A 20,277-nucleotide genomic window follows, 5' to 3' on the forward strand; every position below is an offset into this window, starting at 1 on the left:
ATAAATCTATAATATAAATAAAATGTTTTTTTTTGTGTATGTATATACTATGCATTATGTATAGGTTTTTTTAATCAATTTATAAAAAAAAGTATATTAAAGAGTAGTATATTAAAGAGTATGTCAAAGTAATAGCTAGAATCTAGTTACATCTGGCTACATCTTCCTTTCGCCCTGGTTACTATCGATAGTCAGATGAGCAGCACGCAGCGTTGCTGGCACTGATAACATGTGCTGCCGTTATCGTTTCGTTTTTGACAGCTGCACGAGCTGCGCGCTGCATGTGTATGTGTGTGTGCGAAAATATTAATTGATACCTTAACGATGCGATGCAGTGCCGTGTGATATACTTTGGAGCTGTTTGTTTTTATATTCAACAATTCAACATTTAAGACAGCTTTTGTCTGTTCGACATAACGTGCTCTCCGCTGCTCGAGCCCAAAAAAAAGAAAAGAACCGTAGCGACGGAGGTGAACAGCGACGTGCAGCACACACACTAAAACAAACATACACCACACACACACACACTCAGAGAGACCGACAGCGTAAAGGCATACGGAAAAACGCACACACCCATACAAATGCCATAAATTGAAGTGTATTTGTAAATTATTGTATTGTTGGAAAGAAAGCAAGCAAGCACACGCATACGGCGAAAAGTACGCAAAGAATCTTTAAATTTTGCCAAAGTTTCGGTTCGCAACGCTACGCTCTGTTACATCGCCGATTCGATTGCTAATATTCCGAATATCCAGCGTGCGTGCGTGAGATCAACCTTGCCGCCCGCCCACAAAAATATCCTCCGCCCAGCGCCACCCACTCTTCTCGTTTTATTATTTTTTTTTTTGTTTTTTGTATTCGAATACGGAAAAATCGGAAAGCGAGCGGCCCGCAAATATATATATATTTATTTATATTTATTGACAACGAGCAGCGAACAAGCAAGGTAAGCTCCATACATACACGCATATGTATGTACCTATGTACATCGGTGGATGTATGTACGCAAAATAAGTGCATGCTTGTGCGTGTGCGGGGCATAAGAAGAAGAAGACGCTGAAGCGGCGACGCATTTAAAGCTGATTCTGCTTCTGCTGCTGGCGTTGCTTCTTCTTCCTCAGCCGCTGGCCGCAACAAATTGCATAAAACAAAATATACATACATGTGTATTTATGTACATATCTATGGTGGTACATGCATACGAGTGTAAATACGTATGTACCACTTTTCATCCAGTCATTGTACAATATTTATACATGTGTGGAGCTTATAGCATGCGTATGTTTTTCCTATTACGTGCGTACATATTTGTAATTTGACATTTGTTTATTACAGTACTTGATATTCAGTGAGCAAATTTGAAGGCAGAAAAAAGCAGAAAAGCTAAAAAAGCGGAAACGCCGCATAGCGGCAGCAGTTGTCCAAGTAAAAAAGCACATCCAGTGAGTCCCGATCCTACAGAGAAATCCATACCATCAGTACCGATCCTTCGCGGAGGAGCCGCCCCAATTCAGCACCATTCAAGTGCCGACTAAAATGGAAATTGAAACAGATCAGTCTATTGAAGCAATGGACACCCAGGACACCCAAGAGGTCGAGATCCTCACCAGTGACCTCCAGCAGCAGCAGCAACAACAACAACAGACTCCGCAACAGCAGCAGAATTCGCCGCCTCAATTGCCCAAATTCAAAAATCTTATCCAGCCACAATTGCACGCCGTTGGCGCTGTAACCCAGTTGCCCAGCGAGAACGGCAATGTGCCGCCACAGCAACTATTGGCGGATAGCAGCTCCACTTCGTTCGGCGACGCCGAGGCCATGGGCATTGACGATGAGTCCAAGGAGGATCAGTTCCGCTCGGAGACCACATTCTCCTTTACCGTCGAGAATGTAGTTCAATTGAAATCGCAGAGACTGTCGCCGCCAGTGTATGTCCGCATGTTGCCATGGAGAATTATGGTCATACCCAATGATCGTGCGCTGGGCTTCTTCCTGCAATGCAATGGTGAGAATGATTCGCCCACCTGGTCATGCAATGCCATTGCTGAGCTGCGTTTGAAGAGCCACAAGCCGGATGCACAGCCATTCAGCCGTGCTCGCATTAAGCATTTGTTCTACTCCAAGGAGAACGACTATGGCTACTCGAACTTCATCACCTGGCCGGAGCTGCAGGATTCCGACAAGAGCTATGTGCACAACAACAGCATCACCCTGGAGGTGCACGTAATTGCGGATGCACCGCATGGCGTTTTGTGGGACTCGAAGAAGCACACAGGCTATGTGGGCCTCAAAAATCAGGGCGCAACCTGCTATATGAACTCGCTGCTGCAGACATTGTACTTCACCAATTCTCTAAGACTGTCTGTGTATCGCATACCCACAGAGGCTGACGATAGCACCAAATCAGTTGGACTATCGCTGCAGCGTGTGTTTCATGAACTGCAGTTTGGTGACCGCCCCGTGGGCACCAAGAAGCTAACCAAGTCCTTTGGCTGGGAGACGCTCGATTCGTTCATGCAGCACGATGTCCAGGAGTTCCTTCGCGTGCTGCTCGACAAGCTCGAGTCAAAGATGAAGGGCACAACACTGGAGGGCACCATACCGGGTCTGTTCGAGGGCAAAATGTCTTCGTACATTAAATGCAAGAACGTTGACTACAACAGCACACGCTACGAGACGTTCTACGACATCCAGCTGAACATCAAGGATAAGAAGAACATCTACGAGTCCTTCCAGGATTACGTAGCTCCCGAGACGCTGGAGGGTGACAACAAATACGATGCTGGTGTGCATGGCTTGCAGGTGAGTCGTGATTCCGTTGGGATTTATGAAATCATCAAGATTTAACTTGAATAGTTCTCTACTGAACTTACAAATGATGTATACGTAATATTAATTGATATATTATCTTCTGGATTTAGGAAGCCAGCAAGGGCGTAATCTTCACTTCATTCCCACCCGTTTTGCATCTGCACCTGATGCGCTTCCAGTACGATCCCGTCACGGACAGCTCGATTAAGTACAACGATCGCTTTGAGTTCTACGAACAGATCAATCTGGATCGCTACCTAGCCGAGAGCGAGAAGACCTCGGCGGACTACGTTCTGCACGCCGTCCTGGTGCACTCTGGCGATAACCATGGCGGGCACTATGTGGTCTTCATTAATCCAAAGGCTGACGGACGTTGGTTTAAGTTCGACGACGATGTGGTCTCCAGTTGCCGCAAGCAGGAGGCGATCGAACAGAACTACGGCGGTATGGACGACGAGATCTCGTTCCATGCGAAGTGCAGCAATGCCTATATGCTGGTCTACATCCGCCAATCGGAGTTGGAGCGCGTCCTTGGCGACATACCAGAGAACGAGATCTCAAGCGACCTGGTGGAGCGCCTCGATCTGGAGAAGCGCATCGAAATGGCGCGACGCAAGGAGCGCAGCGAGGCCAACCTTTATGTGTCCGTGCACGTGAACCTCGAGGAGTACTTCGACGACCAGCACAAGGGTCGCCTCTTCGATCTGGAGAAAGCTCATCCGCGCATCTTCCGCATCAAGCAAAATCAGACTGTCGACGAGCTGGTGGACATGTTTGTCAAGGGTTTCGGAGTGTCGCGCGAACGCATGCGAATGTGGAACATGTGCACCGCCCAGCCCCAAAAGTTTTTGCATTTTGATTTCGTGGCGGAGGCGTCACGCGCCATCGAGCAGATACCGACCTCACAGAAACCGTGGGTCATCTGGCTGGAGCTAGCCTGGCCGGATGTTTCTGGTCCCCTGCCGTCCTTTAATCCCAAGACCGAAGTCCTGCTGTTCCTCAAGTACTATGATGCGCGTAACAAGCGCCTGAACTACATTGGATGTACCCAGCAGCCGCACACCCGCCGCCTTATCGATCTGGTGCCGGAGGTTAATCGGAAACTGGGCTTCGATGCGGACACCGAGCTGACCATCTTCGATGAGTCCGCCGACAAGAAGCTGGTCAATCTGAACGAGCCCATTGAGAGTGTGCTGTTCATACCGCAGGACCACCTGCAAGGCCACATCCTAATCTTCGAACGTGAAAACGTCGACGCCAAACTCGACCTGCCCACGGTGCAGGACTACTTCCATGATATCGTCCATCGCGTCGAGATCATCTTCAGCGACAAATGTAACCCCAATGAGCCGGACTTTACGCTGAAGCTGTCCGGTCGCTACAACTACGATCAACTCACCAATGCGGTGGCCGAGCGCTTGAATACCGATCCACAGAAGCTGCAGTTTTTTATGTGCATCAACAACTACAAGGAAACGGCGGGCAATGCAGTGCCCTACACATTTAAGGTAGCTATAGACTTGTAATTGGCTTTGAGTTGTGCTTGTTCACATTACTAAGCATAACGTTTTCATTTCTTGCAGGGAACCATCAAAGATCTGGTGTCCTACACCAAACTGAGCACGCCCAAGCGTATTTTCTACCAGCGCCTGTCGCTCAGCATCCATGAGCTGGACAACAAGAAGCAGTTTAAATGCGTCTGGGTGAGCAGCGACCTCAAGGACGAGAAGGAACTGGTGCTGTACCCCAACAAGAACGATACGGTAAAGGGACTGCTGGAGGAGGCGGCCAAGAAGATTACATTTGCGGAGAACAGTCGTCGCAAGTTGCGCCTGATGAAGGTTAGCCATCATAAAATCGTGGCGATATGCAAGGATGATATACCGCTGGATACGCTGCTAAAGACCAACGAGTCAATCACGACCACACAGGGCGGTCAAAAGGCTTATCGCATCGAGGAGGTGCCGGCGGAGGAGATGCAGCTGGCGGAGAACGAGTTCCTCATCCCAGTGGGCCACTTCAGCAAGGAGCTGTACAACTCGTTCGGCGTACCCTTCCTAGCCAAGGCACGCCACGGCGAGCCGTATGGTGCGCTAAAGCAGCGCATCCAGCGGCGTCTGAATGTGCCGGACAAGGAGTGGGAAAACTACAAATTCTCCGTGATCTCCATGGGCCACAATTCGGATGTGAACGACAATACGCCCGTCGACCTGGAGGTGTATCGCTCGTGGACCAGCGGACAGTTGCCCTTCTTTGGTTTGGATCACATCAACAAGTCGCGCAAGCGCAGCTCGCTTAACTTTTCCGAGAAGGCCATCAAGATCTACAACTAGGGCGTTTTGTTCGGAGCGGCGACACAAACGGAACAAAGCTGGCTTTTAAGCTGTAAACTGGATGAAGTAGGCGGACGCTGCGTTGCGCAGCGGGATTAACGGATTCAAGTTGGATGTGTGATGGATAGCGGGCAAGGGATGGCTGCACTTGTTGCTTGGCTAATAATGTCTATTGTTCTTCAAAATTCAAAACAATGAGCCTGTTTCTTGGAACCAATTCATACACACCACACCATAAACACACACACACACACATGCACATGCACACACACAAACAAACAAACACACGCGCGGAACTTACCCCTTTTATTTTTATACATATATATTGTTTGTAATCTAACAGCTAAGTAATGTTTAGTTATTTATTAGTCCCGATCGCCGCTGATGGCAACGATAGCAGAGCCACTGGCCACTGGCCTCTCCACGCACACTTGCTCCCTCCGTTCGCCTTCTTCCTGCCTGTTACTCTCGTTACCATTTCCGTTTCCACCGAACAATTCCTGACCAGAGTATCAGCTTTCGCATCGAGTCCAGTCTCCACAATTCTACTGACTTATTGCTTGGACTAAAGTAACTTCAATTCAGGCTTAGGCATTAACGTGTGTTTGCGCGTGTGTGTGTGCATGTGTGTGCGTGGGTGTACTTTCTATGCTATAATATTCTTAATCGATAATTGTTTAATCGTAGGCAGAAGTGAACTTGAAACGGATCGAATCGGTTACTTTTGTCTAATTGTAAATAAGCGTTCGTTGCAAGTTGCCCATTAAAAAGTATAAACAAACAAATAGAGGAAACAAACAAACAAAAGCAAACACACATATGTAACAAAGAGAGGAGGCGAAGGAGGAAAGAAGAGATGAGGGAAAGGAAAGAGAAGAGAAGAAAAGGAAAAACCTTAAACTAATAGAAGGCATAGGAAGAACCTAAACTAAATAAAAGCAACCAACAAGAGAAACAGATATAAATATATATATATATAAATACGCGAGAGAGGATGAGCTGTAAACAATTAAAGGCAACTATGTAACAAGTATAACTTTAAACGAAACAAACGATAAACAAAACAAAAGAAAAAGAGTCATCAAGTTGCACCAAACGAGACGAGGACGAGAACGAGGACGATGAAAATGGAGGCGGTGGATATGATAAGATATATTCATTCGGTCGGCAAGTCGAAAGAGAGAGACAACGTGTGTGGGAGATGAAAATATAAGATTTGTTTCAAACAATTATTTGTGATTTTTAAACATGAAATGATAAAAATGTATGCAAAGGACTAGACAACATAATATTAATTAATAAATTACTATAATACACAGTTTAGTGATTTTTCTTTGTTAACTATAGCGAAAGATTCGAGATCTGCAATCCGGATCCGATTCGAATTAAAAAAAAAAAGCCCTATCAAATGAGAAGAGCCAACAACAAATAATATTTTAATAATCTACTGCTATGCTATTATTATTTATGCAGCCAATAATTCAATTTATTTATGTTACAAAACAAAAAAGAAACGAAAAACCAACAAAACCCCAATAAAATACCAAGAATTCAACTGAGCGCGGTTTTAATTGTAGTTTTTAATTAAGTTGTTTGGAAAATCATAGTCTATGATGGTAGCTTACAAACTAGGACTCTAGAATTTGCGGCGTTTCAGTAGCTCCGGCCGCCAGTTAACCGGATGCGACTCCTCGCTGGCCTCGTCATCCTCCTTGTACACCTTGATCGTTTTGTCCGCCTCGGCGGTGATTAACCTGGTGCCCGACTGGTCAAAGCACATGGCGAATATGCCCGCCTCGCTGTCCATGGAGCCCGGCTGAACGGGCGCTTGGAAGCGCTGGAAATTGTAGCCGGTGCGCCAGTCCCAGAAGAACATGGTGCCGTTGTCGCCGCCCGAAACGAGTACGCCATCATTGTTCGCCGCCATGCAGTTGACGATGGCCGTGTGGCCGGAGATGTTCTGCACGAAGTTGCCCTCGGGACAGCGCCACTGCTTGATGTTGTCCGGCGAAGCGGAGGCGAACATGTACAGCGATGGATGCAGCACAATGCTGCGCACGGACTTCTTGTGATTGGTCAGCGTGCAGACGCTCTTGCCGGCGGCCAAATCCCACAGACGCACCGTGGAGTCGTGGGAGCCTGTGATGATCTGCGGATTCGTCGCCTGGGCCACCACACTAGCCACTGTGTTCGTGTGTCCCGTCAGTGTGTGCACATTCGCCTTGGTCCTCATGTCCCAGATGCGGGCAGTGGAGTCACGGCCGGAGGTGGCCAGCACATCGATGGTGGGATGCAGGGCCAGGGAGTAAACAGCCGATAAGTGGCCATGGTAGTGTCGTATGACCTTGTTATACTCCAGATCCCAGCACTTGACCTGCCGATCCTCGCCGCAGCTAAACAGATACGGATGCTTCGAGCTGACGGCCACACCGCGCACAGTGCTCACATGACCGGTGAGCGATAGCTTCAGTTTGCCGCTGGCCAGGTCCCAGATCTTGATTACACGATCACCAGCGCCGGTGGCGAACCACTCGTTGCCCGGCTCCACGGCGATGCAGCGCACCCAGCCCAAATGGCCGGAGATGACGCGCGACAGCTTCCAGGGTGCGTGCCACTTGGGTTTGGGTATGCTGGGCGCCTTCTTGGGTATCAACTGCAAATTGCTGGCGGTGGTGCCATTGGCGCTCTTATCCCCATTGCTGTTCGCCAGGGAGGCGCGCACCAACGATGTGTGCGTGCCGGTCACCAGGGGCGCTGTCTTCTCCGCTGGCCTGCCGCCGGCGTTGTACTTAACCAGACTGCCGGCGCCGCTGCCCGAATCCGCCGCACTGCCATCGGTGATGGCCAGTGACGTGTCGCCCGGCGTCTGGGCTCCGGATGCCTTTCTGGCCTCGCCGATCTTCACCGCCCTGTCCAGGACAAGGCCGTAGCTATCCTTGGCCTTGATGGAACGTCGCAACTTCTCTCTGTTTGGGTTAACAACACAAATTAGCACTGCGAAAGTTAGGAACTCCAGTATACTCACAAACTGTCATCAATTTCCGGCAGATTTCCCTGGTTGGAAACGAACAGATCGTGGGTGCGCTTTAGGGAGCGAAATATCAGCGTGTGCACGCTGTGCTTTTGCACGTCTTCCATGGCAATTGGCTGTTATTTATTGTTTATTCGCTAAAATATATTGAAAATGCGGCGCGGCTTTTGCAGCTGACCACAAGCCATTCACAACAGTCGGACTATCGGTTATCGGACAGTGCTGTCAGCCAAAGCCGTTTTATAGCCAAATGTTTATGCTACATGACCACCTATTTTCAAGCCAAATTTTATTCGAATTTAAATTAAAAAAAAAAGGTTTTTTATATTAACAAATATGCAAAAATGCAAATTATTTCTATATATTTCTTTTTACAGCTTTGAGCCAAAAATGAGAAAGCATGAGTTCAGAGTTCAAATCCATCCAAAAACCGATAGTTGTTTAAGTTTTTTGGAAACCCGAGAAAAAAAAGTATTTTATCTGCCCACTGATAAATTAAAATACAAACGGTTTATCCTTTTGTGAAGCACATTTCTGTTTTTTTTGTTTTGTTTTTTCTTTTTATTATTAGTTTGCGGGAACCGGCGATCCAGATGCAAGAGATGAGGACGTGGGAGACACCGATGGTGACGAGGTGCTGGCCGTAGCGCCGCTTTCTGGAACGGGCGATGGCCTCGTGTTGAAGAACTGTTTGATCTGAATATTGGAAAACAGATTGCTGATTCACTTATATACGCAAAACACCGCCGACCTTTCATACATCTGTCATAAAACAAACATATTTCCTTGACCGCAACTTTACGCAATTGTACACAATATAAGAATGATAGAAAAGAAGTAGTAGCCACTGCTTATCACTGTTTCTAATTCCCTATTCTAATCAAAACCTAAACCTAATAAAGATGGATTTGGAATATTTGGGCTTCGCTTTACATGCAATTAATTTATAAACAGTACCGAGTCTAGAATGTTCTGAACATCAATTAAACTGCTGGCTATTTTACCAACATTGAATTGTTGTTTAACCCATTGAGTTTGGTTTAAATAAAGGTGCTTTGCTAGTCTGTAAAGTGATTCTGATTATGTCCTCTGCTTTTAAGATTTTACTAACATGTTATGGAATTATGACAGTTTGTTTGAAAGTGATGCGGTTGGTCATGTGCTTACGATGCGCTTGATGTAGTTGCATGAAGTTTCGTTGTTCGAGCTGGACACCACGTTGTCCACTCGGTACGGCGGCGAGATGGTGACTTCATTTAGGATTTGTATGTTTAGTCCTTGCCAGGAGACTTCATTGTACTACAAAACATGAATTATAATGGTAAATGGTTGACTCTAATCATAGAGAGCGAGAGGTCATTACCCCGTATTGTTTGGCTATCGCTCTATACAGCTCCTGTGCCTCTGGACTGACATCAGCATTCTTGGACTTCAAGTAGTCCTGTCTTCGCTCTACTGTTTTCCGCAGGCGCATTTTGACCTGTTTGAGAAGTTATAAATGGGTAAGGATTACGTAGTATTTCAGGAAGAGCTAGTATGCTTACCTGTTCCAGATTCAGCTTTTGCGGATCATCAAAGTTGCCGTTGCATTCCTTGACCACCTGCACATTGCTGCAGAGCGAGAGGTTCATCGCGTAGATATCACTCAGCTCCTCCGTAGACTTGGATCGGCATTCTAAATGGTTGAAAAGGGAAAAGAAGAGCAAAAAAGAGGGGCAAAGATATACGATGTACGGAGAACCAAATTGTCAAGCAGTAAATAACAGCGATTGATAAGAGATAAGTGATAAAAAAAATGCAATCAGTTAAGATGAGTGTGAATTTGAGTCAAGGCTGGACAATCCAAAAGATCCCTGTATGTTATGTAAAGCCGGTGAAAGTGTTCACTTTCACCTGGCGGGCAAGTGTGTGTGTTGGTCTATCTGTGTTCTTGTTTGTGACTGATGTTGCAAAAGGATACTCAGGATAAGCATCTTTGTGTTATGATCGAAGGCCAGCACCTCGCCCTCCACCTCCTCGTTGAAACAGGTCGTGCAGACGACTGTGGATCCAATGCTAAAGCAGTCGTTCACTGCATTCACTGCGCTCGCAGCGGCAGCGGCCATTTTTAATTGCTGGTTGAGATTGGCCAACTGGAAAAGTGCACCCACAAGCTATGTGGATATGGATATGGATCTGGATTTAGATCTAATATGGGATACTGATTGTTTTCAAGCCGCTTGCTTAAACAACGTTGCTCAAACGAAATTGATGATTTTGCGGGAGCAGCTGGATGGACTTCTTGATTCTTGGGATTCCTTTCTGGAAAGGATTTCACTAGCTCTCTCGCTCGCTCGCACTCGCTCCGTATGTCTATCTCGCTCTCTCTTGCTGTGTAGCTTTCTCGCTTTCACTTGAACCGCTCCAATGGAAATGTCGCTTCCTGGCGATCTGGTCGAGATCCTGCTCCTGCTTCCGTTGCTCCTGATCCTCGGGTGACTTGGGCAAAAACTTATTGGTTATTCGCTCGGCTAGCTATCGACAATCTAATTTGGCGGCAATTGCGGTTCGGTAATTGAAAAGTTGGAAAAATATGCGAAAAATTTATTGGTCAACACACGAAACAACAGCCAAAAGGGGGCAGCAGAAAACGCAGTGTTGCACATGCCGCGCAGCCATAGGTTCGATAGACATCGATTCGTGAAGTATGGCAACGCTGCTGGAAATATTTCAACCGCAATTAATAATTTATTTATTTATTATTTATAAATTATATATATGATATGAAAATGTAATGGTAAACCAAAGTTGATTGCGTATTGGAAAGTATGCCTAAGTTTGCTCAAATGCTTCGGCCATTCTATGTATTTTTAGGAATTATAAAGCTCCAAATCTATTCATCGCATATCGCTTTATTTTTTTTAATAATATTAGTTAATGCCTTTTTTTCAAGTTAAAAATATAAATATTTTCAAAAATGTAATTAAATATTTGCCCTGACTATCGATAGCAGATTGGCATGGCGCTACCCGATCTATCGACTCTATCGACGCTATCGATAGTTATAAGCCCAGCTCTAATAGCCAAGCGGAAATCCAAAAATCAAAAGGAATTAAATATAATGATGGAACCGAAGACCCAGCCGCCCGTGGAGCGTCCACCGAGCGCAGAGACCTTTCTGCCCCTCAGCCGTGTGCGCACGATCATGAAGAGCTCCATGGACACGGGCCTGATCACCAACGAGGTGCTCTTCCTGATGACCAAGTGCACGGAGCTATTCGTTCGCCATTTGGCGGGAGCGGCATACACGGAGGCATTCCGCCAGCAACCGGGCGAAACGCTCAAGTACGAGCATCTCTCCCAGCTGGTCAACAAGAGCAAGAATCTCGAGTTTCTGCTGCAGATCGTGCCGGAGAAGATCCGGGTGCACGAGTTCAAGGAGATGCTACGGCTAAACCGCTCCGCCGGCAGCGACGACGACGATGAGTCCGAATCCGGATCTGAGTCGGATGAATAGCCGGCTATGCAGATGTATTTCCGCATGGAAATGGACTGGATGTTCCACCAACACCGACTGATTTTAACGCCACCCAATTATCTTCAATGTTAGACTAGACGATAAGTGAACGATTTTTTTATAGAAACCCTGATTAATAAAGAAGCATAAGAGCACTGCGTCCTTCAAATGACCATAAGATCCGCGGATGGTTACCGATTGTCTGCGTCTGATAAGATTGCTGTTGAAACTCCGATACGCCTGTTCACCACATTGAAGTAGAGCGCTTAATTAACCTATTTGTATCCCATTGATATCCCATTGAGCAAGATCGGCGGGCAAGTCCATAATGAACATAATCCTTTAACTCGTATTAAAAGAATTTCTCCTTGCATACGAAACAATGAAAGGCGCGAGTTAAAACGTTAAAGAGCATAACATACATATAATTGCACTGGGATTCGATTGGTACATTATACTGGGGCTAAGGATAGAGATTGCAGTTCCTAGACCTTCAGGTTGACGCCGGGATAGCCAGTGGCATTCAGTCCGGTCACCTTGTAGGTGGTGCCAGCTGGAGCAGGCTGATCGAACTTGGCGGCGGTGGTCACGTACAGGATGTCCAAGTTGGGGCCACCGAAGGCGGCGGAGGTGATCTGTTTGGTGGGGAACTTGATCTCCAGCAGGATCTTGCCAGTGCTGCAATAGAGTTTGACATTTAAATCTCGTATGCGATTGGAATCTCGAATAGAGAACTTACTTGGGATTAATCTTGTAGATGGTGGCGCCATTGAAGGTGGCCACATACAGATTGCCCTCGGTATCGATGGTCAGGCCATCGGGCAGCAGATGATCCTTGGGACTGTTCTTGCGCAGATTGAATACGACCTGGGGATTGCTGGCCACGCCGGTTTCAAAATCGTAGTCGTAGGACTTCACCTCATAGTCGGTGGTGTCGATGTAGTAGAACTTCTTGGCCTTCTCGTCCCACGCCAGCCCATTGGAGATGCCCACATCGCCCTTGATCACCGACACCTGGCCACCGGCCTCCCAGCGGTACAGCTCACCATGACGGAACTCGAACTCATCGCCAATGTAGCGCATGGTGCCGCCAAAGAAGCGACCACGTGGATCCACCTTGGCGTCGTTCAGCCGATTCTTCTCCATCAGCGGCTGCACCTCGAACAGTGTGCGCACCACCTTGGCGCTGGTCGAGACACCATCCCAGTTGACGATCACCACGCGGCGTCCACAGCCGACGGCGAACTCCTGCGGACGTCCCTCCACCGGCAGCACGAATCCGGCCAAAGTTTCGCCCTCGATCTTCGTCTTGTAGACCTTGTTCTGGCCATAATCGTAGCGGAGCAGGCTGCCGGCCTCCAGGTCCACATAGTACAGGCTCTGCCTGGCCACATCCCAGTGGGGACCCTCGCCCAGGCCGGCGTAGGAATCGGGCAGTGGTTCAATCTTGTACGACATCTGTTGGCGAAATTGGGAGCATTGAATCTCGATTAGTGAACCAAATTGATTATATGGATTTACTTATGGATTATATGGATTTACATAACACAAATGGAATTTGGAATGCATTTTAGCACTTTATGGTTATTATATGTATGATATTACACGATTATCCATTCGCATTCGAATTCGACTTAATTTTCGACTGGAGGATAGGATCGCTAAGTCAGCACACTTAAATTGGATTAAACAATTAGCCAGAAGCAACAATTAAAATTTGCCTGTACGATAAAATCATGAAATTACTCTCCAAAAACGATTTTAACAATTAATATCATGATAATAACGAAAAAACAGGATAATTTCTATTCGAGTAACGTAAGGTAATAGAAATAACTGTTGAAACAAATTTCAAACGAAACTGAAACGTGACATTTTCTATTGAATCCCAAAAACTTAAACTTATTTTCCCGATTTTTTAGATAGAAGTAGGACTATCTAAAAAATAGATGCAGTACCGTTAGGCCGAAAAGGCACACTGTGACCACTGGAATCAGTAGCATCTTGCTCTCTGGGTCTCCGGATCCAAACTGAGCCCAAACCCGTCGCCCCGAGATGCTTTTATTACCTTCAGACCAGGGGCTTCATTTTACTGGCTGAGAAGCGGCGTCATCATCGTCATTATCGTCATCATCGCAAGCGGAACACAATGTAAGATTATTTATTTACTTCCATTTCCATGTTTTTAAGTTCAATTTTTCCACAGGCCGACGTTGCACAGTGGAGTTTTTATTTTCTCTCTTTGCATTTTTCAGCTCGTTATATTTGCCATATTTCAGGTTTTAAAAGTTTAGGTAATTTATTAAGTGCTGCAATTGAAATATACAATTTGCACATATTTTTTGTATATGTAAATCTGCAATTTTTTGCCAGTTGTATTGCCCAGTTGCTCCACTGTGCGTTGCAGCTGCGCTCTTGTGACGTCATGCCCTTCACTTACTCACTCACTCAACAACAACAACAACAACAACAACAGAGTGGCGCGCGATTAACTTTTAAGTTTGATGGCGCCTGGCATTTAGCTTTAGATTTTTAATTGACTTTTGTTGTCATTCGGCCGCTGTTATTGAATTGGTCTGAATTGAAGTGGAGACCTTAAAGAGATGCTCAGTGGCAGGGACTTCTGTTATCGGGACACATGTAAATGGCTCGGCACAGTGGGGCAAATGCACCCGAAAATGTGAAACTCACAAGTCTTTATCAGATGTGTAGCATATCAAAGAAATTAAGTACTACATAATCGTTCTTCATCCGTGTTGAAGTTGCTTATTACAAAACTTTCTTCGACTTTAGTTTTTACAACTTTTTATGGCACATTTACCAAAGGAATTTTGCCAAATTCCAAAGGACTCATTTGTGTGAAATGAATTAAATAAATTTTCATTTAATTTTAATGTTATTCGACTTCCTCGTAGGAATATACAATGTAAGCAAAGAGAACACCGAGAACCTTCTTTTTGCATCACTTTAACACACTTAAAAAAAAATAGGGGCCACTGCCAGGGGAGCACCTACCTTGGAGAAAGTCTTTTGCTCGAGGAGAGAGATGGGGAATAGAGAATTGAGAATCAGGAATCGAGAATCCTTGGACACCGCTGCGTTGAGTAGCGCGTTCAAACTGAATTCCATCCGATCCGCCCCAAATCTTTTATACCCCAGCCGGCACGGGCGTGACACACAATCTCGCCACAACCTCCTCACCCTCTAGTTTCTCCTGCTCCGTCACCTTCACCTCCTCCTCCTTCTCCACCCACTGATAAGCGAACAATTGGAGGACTGGATAGCCCGGCCTGATAACAGAGCAACAGAAGCCGGCAACAGGCAATGGGCATTGGGAAAATTAACCCGATGGCGAATTGCTAAAATATATTGCAAAACAGATGGCGAAAGTGCAGCATCACATTCGAAAACCCTAACGAAAATGCTTGTCAGAATAATTAAACTACCTAAATGCATAAAAGTATCTAAGTATTTTAGTATTTTAGTGAAAAAGTAATATGCATAAAAGTATCTCAGTTCTTACCTATTTCAAAACAAAATGCATCTAGCAGTTCTTCAATAAATGCTTTTTTAAGTGAAAACTTAAACTAATTTTTCAACTAAGTATTGCTCAAACAATAAATCCATTTGAGTAGATATAGATATAAAAGTTGTAGGGTTAAAATATAATGGCAATTTCTACAATCATAATGCACAGGAGTGGGCGAGCGGCGATAAAAGTCATTTTAAGCTTAAATTTTTGCACTTAAGACTTGAACTTAATTTATTTCATTTCTTGAGCGCATTTCTATGCTTCCGCTGGATGAGTGATAAGTTGCAGCGCTTGGTGATAAATCGCATACGAGGCACTGTGCCAAAGGATGGATCTATAGTACACATATGTATATGGTATATAGTACATGGTTCGGGATCTGGTGCTCCATGGTATCAGCTGCCCACATGACCTCCACTGGTTATTTATGGCGCATCTTTCGCTGCCCTTTGCACCCAGTCTATGGGATTGGGTTCTTGGGTTTGGGTTTGGGAATCATGACTGGACGGAATCTAAATCCAAATCCAAATCCAAATAGAAATGCGAATCTTGAGGTCCAAGATGGAGCGCTTATCGGCAGACGGTTGGCACACAAGTTTGGCCCCTGACTGGTATTTTCTATTTTCATCGGTACTTTGAATTCGAATTGCTATTTAATTAATTGCTGTAAGATTTATGGCCATTATTGATAAGGAAAGCGCAACCTTTTACCAACTAAATTCGCTAAGGTCAACGCCATAAATCTAAATAAATCGTAACAATGGAGTAAACACAGAAATCCAAACGCTTTGCACTTGAATATTACTTTTGTTTGAAATTTAAAAACATCTGTTAAAAACTAATTACTGCTTTTGCTTGCTATTTGTAAAAATATTGGTTCGAATAGGGATTTTCTCCAAACTTTATTTATGTAGTTTTATTTAGCTAGTATAGATAATTTGTATTTATTTGTTTCCTGTTATTTATTTTCACTTTCAATTTCTAATCAAAAAACGCACACAAGTCGCGCGAAAACCGCACCAAAACCGAAATCAAACCAAATCGCGACAAAGTCGCGTTAAAACCGCACCCAACCCAAATATGTTTTGGAGCGACTTTGGAGCGGTTTTGGTTAGGTTAAACCTGTTAAACTTTACAGTGCAATCATTACGATTTATGATATATTTATTTACCTACATAATTGTTGCCGAAATACCGTTACATTCAAAAAAGATTGACAATGTAAAAGGAAAAAGCAAAAAAAACACTTGATGGACCGGTTTTTTGTTTTTGTTTTCATCAATGATGTTATGACGGGGGGGGGGCACCGTTTCTATGTCAAGGTTATAATAATTGTGCAAATTAGACAGATTTGCAGCGTCTGTGCATCACCTTGCAACCTGTGGTTACTTACAAAAGATTAGCAATTAGCAAGGCGCAATTAAATGCAGTTAAATTAACCAAAATAATTACTAAACAAAAGTGTAAAAAGAAAAGATAAAAGATACAAAAACGCTCTATGGGGTCAGCTGGCGCCTTTCAGGGCTGCCACCTAATTCACTGTTTGGAGCTGCCAACCATCTGGCAACGCGCATTCTCTGGAATTCGATAACAAGATTTTAACAATTTAAATTAAAACGCGCAAAGTTCGGCGAACAAATTAATTTACGCTTGCTATAGGGAACGTAAGGCGATCGAGTTTTTTTTTTAATTATCATAAGTCTACGGAACACTTCGATTATTTTGACCTATCGACGACAGTTTCACCCCTAGAAGACAGCAGAAAACAGCTGAGTTTCGAAATGAAAAGGATATGGCCATTTCCGTTTGACCTTCGATGGTGCGGCAACGGGGTTGAAAACCATGGAAACCTAGGTGCTAGCGATGTACATTAGGATAGGATTGAATAGCTTGATATCTGTGGTGATTGTCATCCTGGTGGCAGCCTATCTCTACCGCCGACATCCTGGAGGAAATGGTGAGTTAAATAACGAGCAAGGAGCACAATTACACCATATTTTCGATTTTAGCTGGCACAAGGAAAGCGTCCAGGAGACCGCCAAATCCGGAGGATCCATTGCCGCCCTCCAACTCGCCGCTCCACGAATTCTCCCGGGCGGCCGTTTGTTCCGACAGCGATGTGTGCAGCCAGTTGGCCAGAAAGGTCCTGGCCAATGGAGGAAGTGCTGTGGATGCCGCCCTGGCGGCCCTGATTTGCAACGGACTCATTGGGATGCAGAGCATGGGCATCGGCGGCGGCATGGTGATGAACGTTTACATTGCCAAGGAGAGCAAATCCTACAGCATTCTGGCCAGGGAAATTGCTCCGTTGGCCCTGCGGGCGGAGAACTTCTCGTCATTTCGCGATGAGCAGGATTTCAAGAGATCCGGATGGTCCATTGCCGTGCCAGCTGAATTAACCGGATATGCGGTGGCCCATCAGAGATTCGGGCGGCTGAAGTGGCAGGATTTGGTGCTGCCCACTTTGGAACTGTGTCGTCGTGGCTACCGATTGTATAAGCACCAGTACGATGCGCTCATACTCAACCAGGACATGATCAGTGCCGATCCCGGCCTGCGGCGTATGTTCATCGATCCCAGCACTGGGCGCTTCTGGCCATTGGGCCATCTCATCCGCCCCTCGGCTCAATTGTGCACCACCTATGATCGGTTGGCCAGAAACGGACCACTCAGCTTCTACAGGGGATCTATCGCCGATGATCTGCTGGCCGACTTAAAGGATGCGGGCAGTGCCATAACTAAGGAAGACCTCAACCAAGCACACGCCAAGTTGAGTAGGTCCATTGTGATGCCCCTGGATGAACATGATCTCCATTTGACTCCTCCGCCGGGTAGTGGTCATGTTATCGGGTTCATAATGAACATACTGAAGGAGTTCCGCGCGGAACTCTCAAGAGCCGGAACTATGAGCCCACGGCATTTCCACTTGATGGTCGAGGCGATAAAGTTTGGATTCGTCAAGCGTTGGCAACTAGACGCATCGGCCAGCGAGGAGGTGAGCCCATTTTCATTTCCATCTCTTTCGAATCCGTGTACTTTTCAAATACCTTTGTAAAATGTATAAAAAGAAATCTCTTTGTAAAATGTATAAAAGGAAGTTAGGTATTGAGTAGTCTTAATCTTTAATATAGTATGAAATGAACTAATATACCCATTATATAATTTCATTTCTCTCCCAGCTTTTGGCGAATCTGACCAGTTATGAATGGGCCAAATCCGTGGCCAGGCAAATTAACCACACACAGACCTTTAACAGCCCAGAGTTCTATGGAGCTTCTCCTGGCATTCAAATGCGAGATGAACACGGCACTGCGCACACTTCCGTGCTCCATGAAAACGATGCTGTTTCAGTGACCAGCTCTATCAATTTCTAGTAACTATATATTGCGAACATACATATGAATGTGTATAAAAAGGAAATCCTTTTCATTTTGCAGTTTCGGCAGTGGACGAACTGGCAGACGTACGGGTGTTATCTTCAACAACGCCATGTCGGATTTCTCCATCGAGCAGCTGAAGAACTACTTCGATCTGCCCTTCGTGGCTGGCACGAATGGTGTAGTTCCGGCCGCCCGTCCCATGTCCTCCATGAGTCCAGTGATTGTCACCGAACGCGCCACTGGCAAAGTTCGCCTGGTTGTGGGTGCCGCTGGCGGTACCAAAATAATTACCGCCCTCGTTCCCCTTCTCGTGCGCATCCTTTGGCAGGAGGCAAACATCAAAGCCGCCATCGATGCCAGTCGCATCCATCACCAAATGTTGCCCAACGTCCTGCTCTACGAGTATGGACTATTGCAGAGCTATGTGGAGAGCCTGGAGGATAAAGGACATCGATGCGAACGATATGAGAACCGCGGATCCGTCATCTGTGGCATCGCTCAAGAAAATGACACCATCTGGGTGAACTCTGATTTCCGGAAGCCAGGTGGGGTTAGTGGATTTTAGAGATTTGCATCTCATCGGAGGTTTTCTCAAATTAAACCAAGAATGGTATCAAATATATAGTATTACATAAAGTATTAGTTATGCTGAAGGAGAACATTCTGTTTTCTAACAGAAACTCATTCAAACACGTTCATTGCTCAAATATATATGGTTTAGGCAATTATTTTTAATTTCATTTGATATACGCTATCGCACGAACGAAAAACATTCAGTATTTGTTAAAACGTTGTGTTACTTTAATGGTACTTAGAGATAAAAATAATTTATTTGTAATTTGTATCAGTTACTAAAATAATTTAAGTATGTATAGTATAATTAAAGTAATAGCCTAGGTGTAAACCTCCTCATACAGACGTGTAGAAGTGCTCTCTCTTGCGGTGGCAACAAATAAATAGCGTTATGTATAAGAATGTTGCAACTATGCCCAGAGTGTTGAGCGCCATGGAGAAGGCGAGCAGATACTTCCATTCGATCCGCAGCTCGGCACAACCATCGTTTCTAAAAGATTGAATATTCTCCATATAGATACTTGAATATGCTGCAGTTGTAGACTTACTGTGAAGGCTCCTCCTGGGCAGCAGTGAATGCCATTGGTGCCTCGGAGGAGGAGTTGGCCATCGCCTCACCTGCCGGAAAGCAGGTGCAATTGTGATAGCTCAGCAGTGAGCTCGATGTTGGTCCGCATTCACCATTAGCGGATGAGATGAGCTCCGCGAACTCGATCGCCGCACAGACGAGGGCCAAGCAGCAGAAGATCAGAGCCAGGCCAGTGAACACGTACGACTCGGCCAGCAGGACCTTGTAGCAACTGTTGGGCGGTCTGTGGTCCGTGATCTTGTGATCCCTTCGAAGCAGTATGAGACCCGCAATGCTGGCCAAAAGCAGCTGAGGAAGAGGTAAGTTCATTGAATTATACCATCCATCTATATGTGTATCCATCTTATAATCTTACCGACAGTCCGCTCAAATACGGATTGATCAATATGGATGCGTTTGGGGATAGGATTAGAATCCAAGCGGCAAGACCCACAATGAAGAGGCCCACAGCTAATTGCATAACTAGAAGCTGGCGGGATATATTCAGATTCCTGGTGGCCTGGAGACCTGAAGATACAACAAAGTATATTAT

The 20,277-nt window shown here is 45.5% G+C and overlaps 7 protein-coding genes and 1 long non-coding RNA gene across 11 annotated transcripts in view; 4 read left to right on the forward strand and 4 right to left on the reverse strand.

Moving 5' to 3' along the window:
* Positions 1–252: 252 nt before the first annotated feature.
* LOC6523983 (ubiquitin carboxyl-terminal hydrolase 7) lies at positions 253–6,699 on the forward strand. The gene is made up of 4 exons (XM_002099819.4): positions 253–946; positions 1,336–2,802; positions 2,922–4,319; positions 4,395–6,699. The coding sequence occupies exons 2-4, from the start codon at positions 1,537–1,539 to the stop codon at positions 5,142–5,144; spliced, it is 3,414 nt and encodes a 1,137-aa protein (XP_002099855.1). The 5' UTR covers positions 253–946; positions 1,336–1,536; the 3' UTR covers positions 5,145–6,699.
* LOC6523984 (pleiotropic regulator 1) lies at positions 6,695–8,565 on the reverse strand. Its single transcript, XM_002099820.4, has 2 exons — positions 8,170–8,565; positions 6,695–8,110 (listed from the first exon to the last, which is right to left on the reverse strand). Exons 1-2 carry the CDS (start codon positions 8,280–8,282, stop codon positions 6,781–6,783), a joined length of 1,443 nt encoding a protein of 480 aa, XP_002099856.1. The 5' UTR covers positions 8,283–8,565; the 3' UTR covers positions 6,695–6,780.
* A 145-nt stretch (positions 8,566–8,710) lies between these two features.
* Positions 8,711–10,807, reverse strand: LOC6523985 (LSM12 homolog A). Its single transcript, XM_002099821.4, has 5 exons — positions 10,136–10,807; positions 9,720–9,850; positions 9,539–9,655; positions 9,343–9,474; positions 8,711–8,871 (listed from the first exon to the last, which is right to left on the reverse strand). Exons 1-5 carry the CDS (start codon positions 10,278–10,280, stop codon positions 8,743–8,745), a joined length of 654 nt encoding a protein of 217 aa, XP_002099857.1. The 5' UTR covers positions 10,281–10,807; the 3' UTR covers positions 8,711–8,742.
* A 403-nt stretch (positions 10,808–11,210) lies between these two features.
* On the forward strand, positions 11,211–11,826 carry LOC6523986 (chromatin accessibility complex 16kD protein). The gene has a single exon (XM_002099822.4). It carries the CDS (start codon positions 11,276–11,278, stop codon positions 11,669–11,671), a length of 396 nt encoding a protein of 131 aa, XP_002099858.1. The 5' UTR covers positions 11,211–11,275; the 3' UTR covers positions 11,672–11,826.
* Positions 11,827–12,067: 241 nt separating this feature from the next.
* Positions 12,068–16,724, reverse strand: LOC6523987 (regucalcin). 3 transcript variants are annotated; one of them, XM_015189927.2, is made up of 3 exons: positions 16,597–16,724; positions 12,411–13,129; positions 12,068–12,349 (listed from the first exon to the last, which is right to left on the reverse strand). In XM_015189927.2, exons 2-3 carry the CDS (start codon positions 13,127–13,129, stop codon positions 12,157–12,159), a joined length of 912 nt encoding a protein of 303 aa, XP_015045413.1. In that variant the 5' UTR covers positions 16,597–16,724; the 3' UTR covers positions 12,068–12,156. The 3 variants fall into 3 exon arrangements, with proteins under 3 accessions (XP_015045413.1, XP_015045414.2, XP_002099859.1); XM_015189928.2 differs by lacking the exon at positions 16,597–16,724 and adding an exon at positions 14,687–14,830; XM_002099823.3 differs by lacking the exon at positions 16,597–16,724 and adding an exon at positions 13,630–13,752.
* LOC120320966 lies at positions 13,129–14,565 on the forward strand. Its single transcript, XR_005560492.1, has 3 exons — positions 13,129–13,494; positions 13,594–13,822; positions 13,878–14,565. It is a non-coding gene; the product is annotated as an uncharacterized LOC120320966 (long non-coding RNA).
* A 250-nt stretch (positions 16,725–16,974) lies between the features above and the next one.
* On the forward strand, positions 16,975–19,495 carry LOC6523988 (glutathione hydrolase 1 proenzyme). Its single transcript, XM_002099824.3, has 4 exons — positions 16,975–17,160; positions 17,213–18,198; positions 18,383–18,576; positions 18,641–19,495. Exons 1-4 carry the CDS (start codon positions 17,067–17,069, stop codon positions 19,146–19,148), a joined length of 1,782 nt encoding a protein of 593 aa, XP_002099860.1. The 5' UTR covers positions 16,975–17,066; the 3' UTR covers positions 19,149–19,495.
* The window catches only part of LOC6523989, a 30,596-nt gene continuing 29,681 nt past the window's right edge, over positions 19,363–20,277 (reverse strand). For both annotated transcript variants that reach the window (XM_039371961.1, XM_002099825.3), the window contains 3 exons: positions 20,101–20,252; positions 19,705–20,033; positions 19,363–19,646 (listed from right to left, as the gene is read on the reverse strand). In XM_039371961.1, coding sequence (XP_039227895.1) covers positions 19,493–19,646; positions 19,705–20,033; positions 20,101–20,252 — 635 coding nt within the window. In that variant the 3' untranslated portion in view covers positions 19,363–19,492. The remainder of the gene's footprint in view (positions 19,647–19,704; positions 20,034–20,100; positions 20,253–20,277) is intronic.

Source organism: Drosophila yakuba, chromosome X, assembly GCF_016746365.2.
Source record: "Drosophila yakuba strain Tai18E2 chromosome X, Prin_Dyak_Tai18E2_2.1, whole genome shotgun sequence".
Taxonomy (NCBI): Eukaryota; Metazoa; Arthropoda; class Insecta; order Diptera; family Drosophilidae; genus Drosophila; species Drosophila yakuba.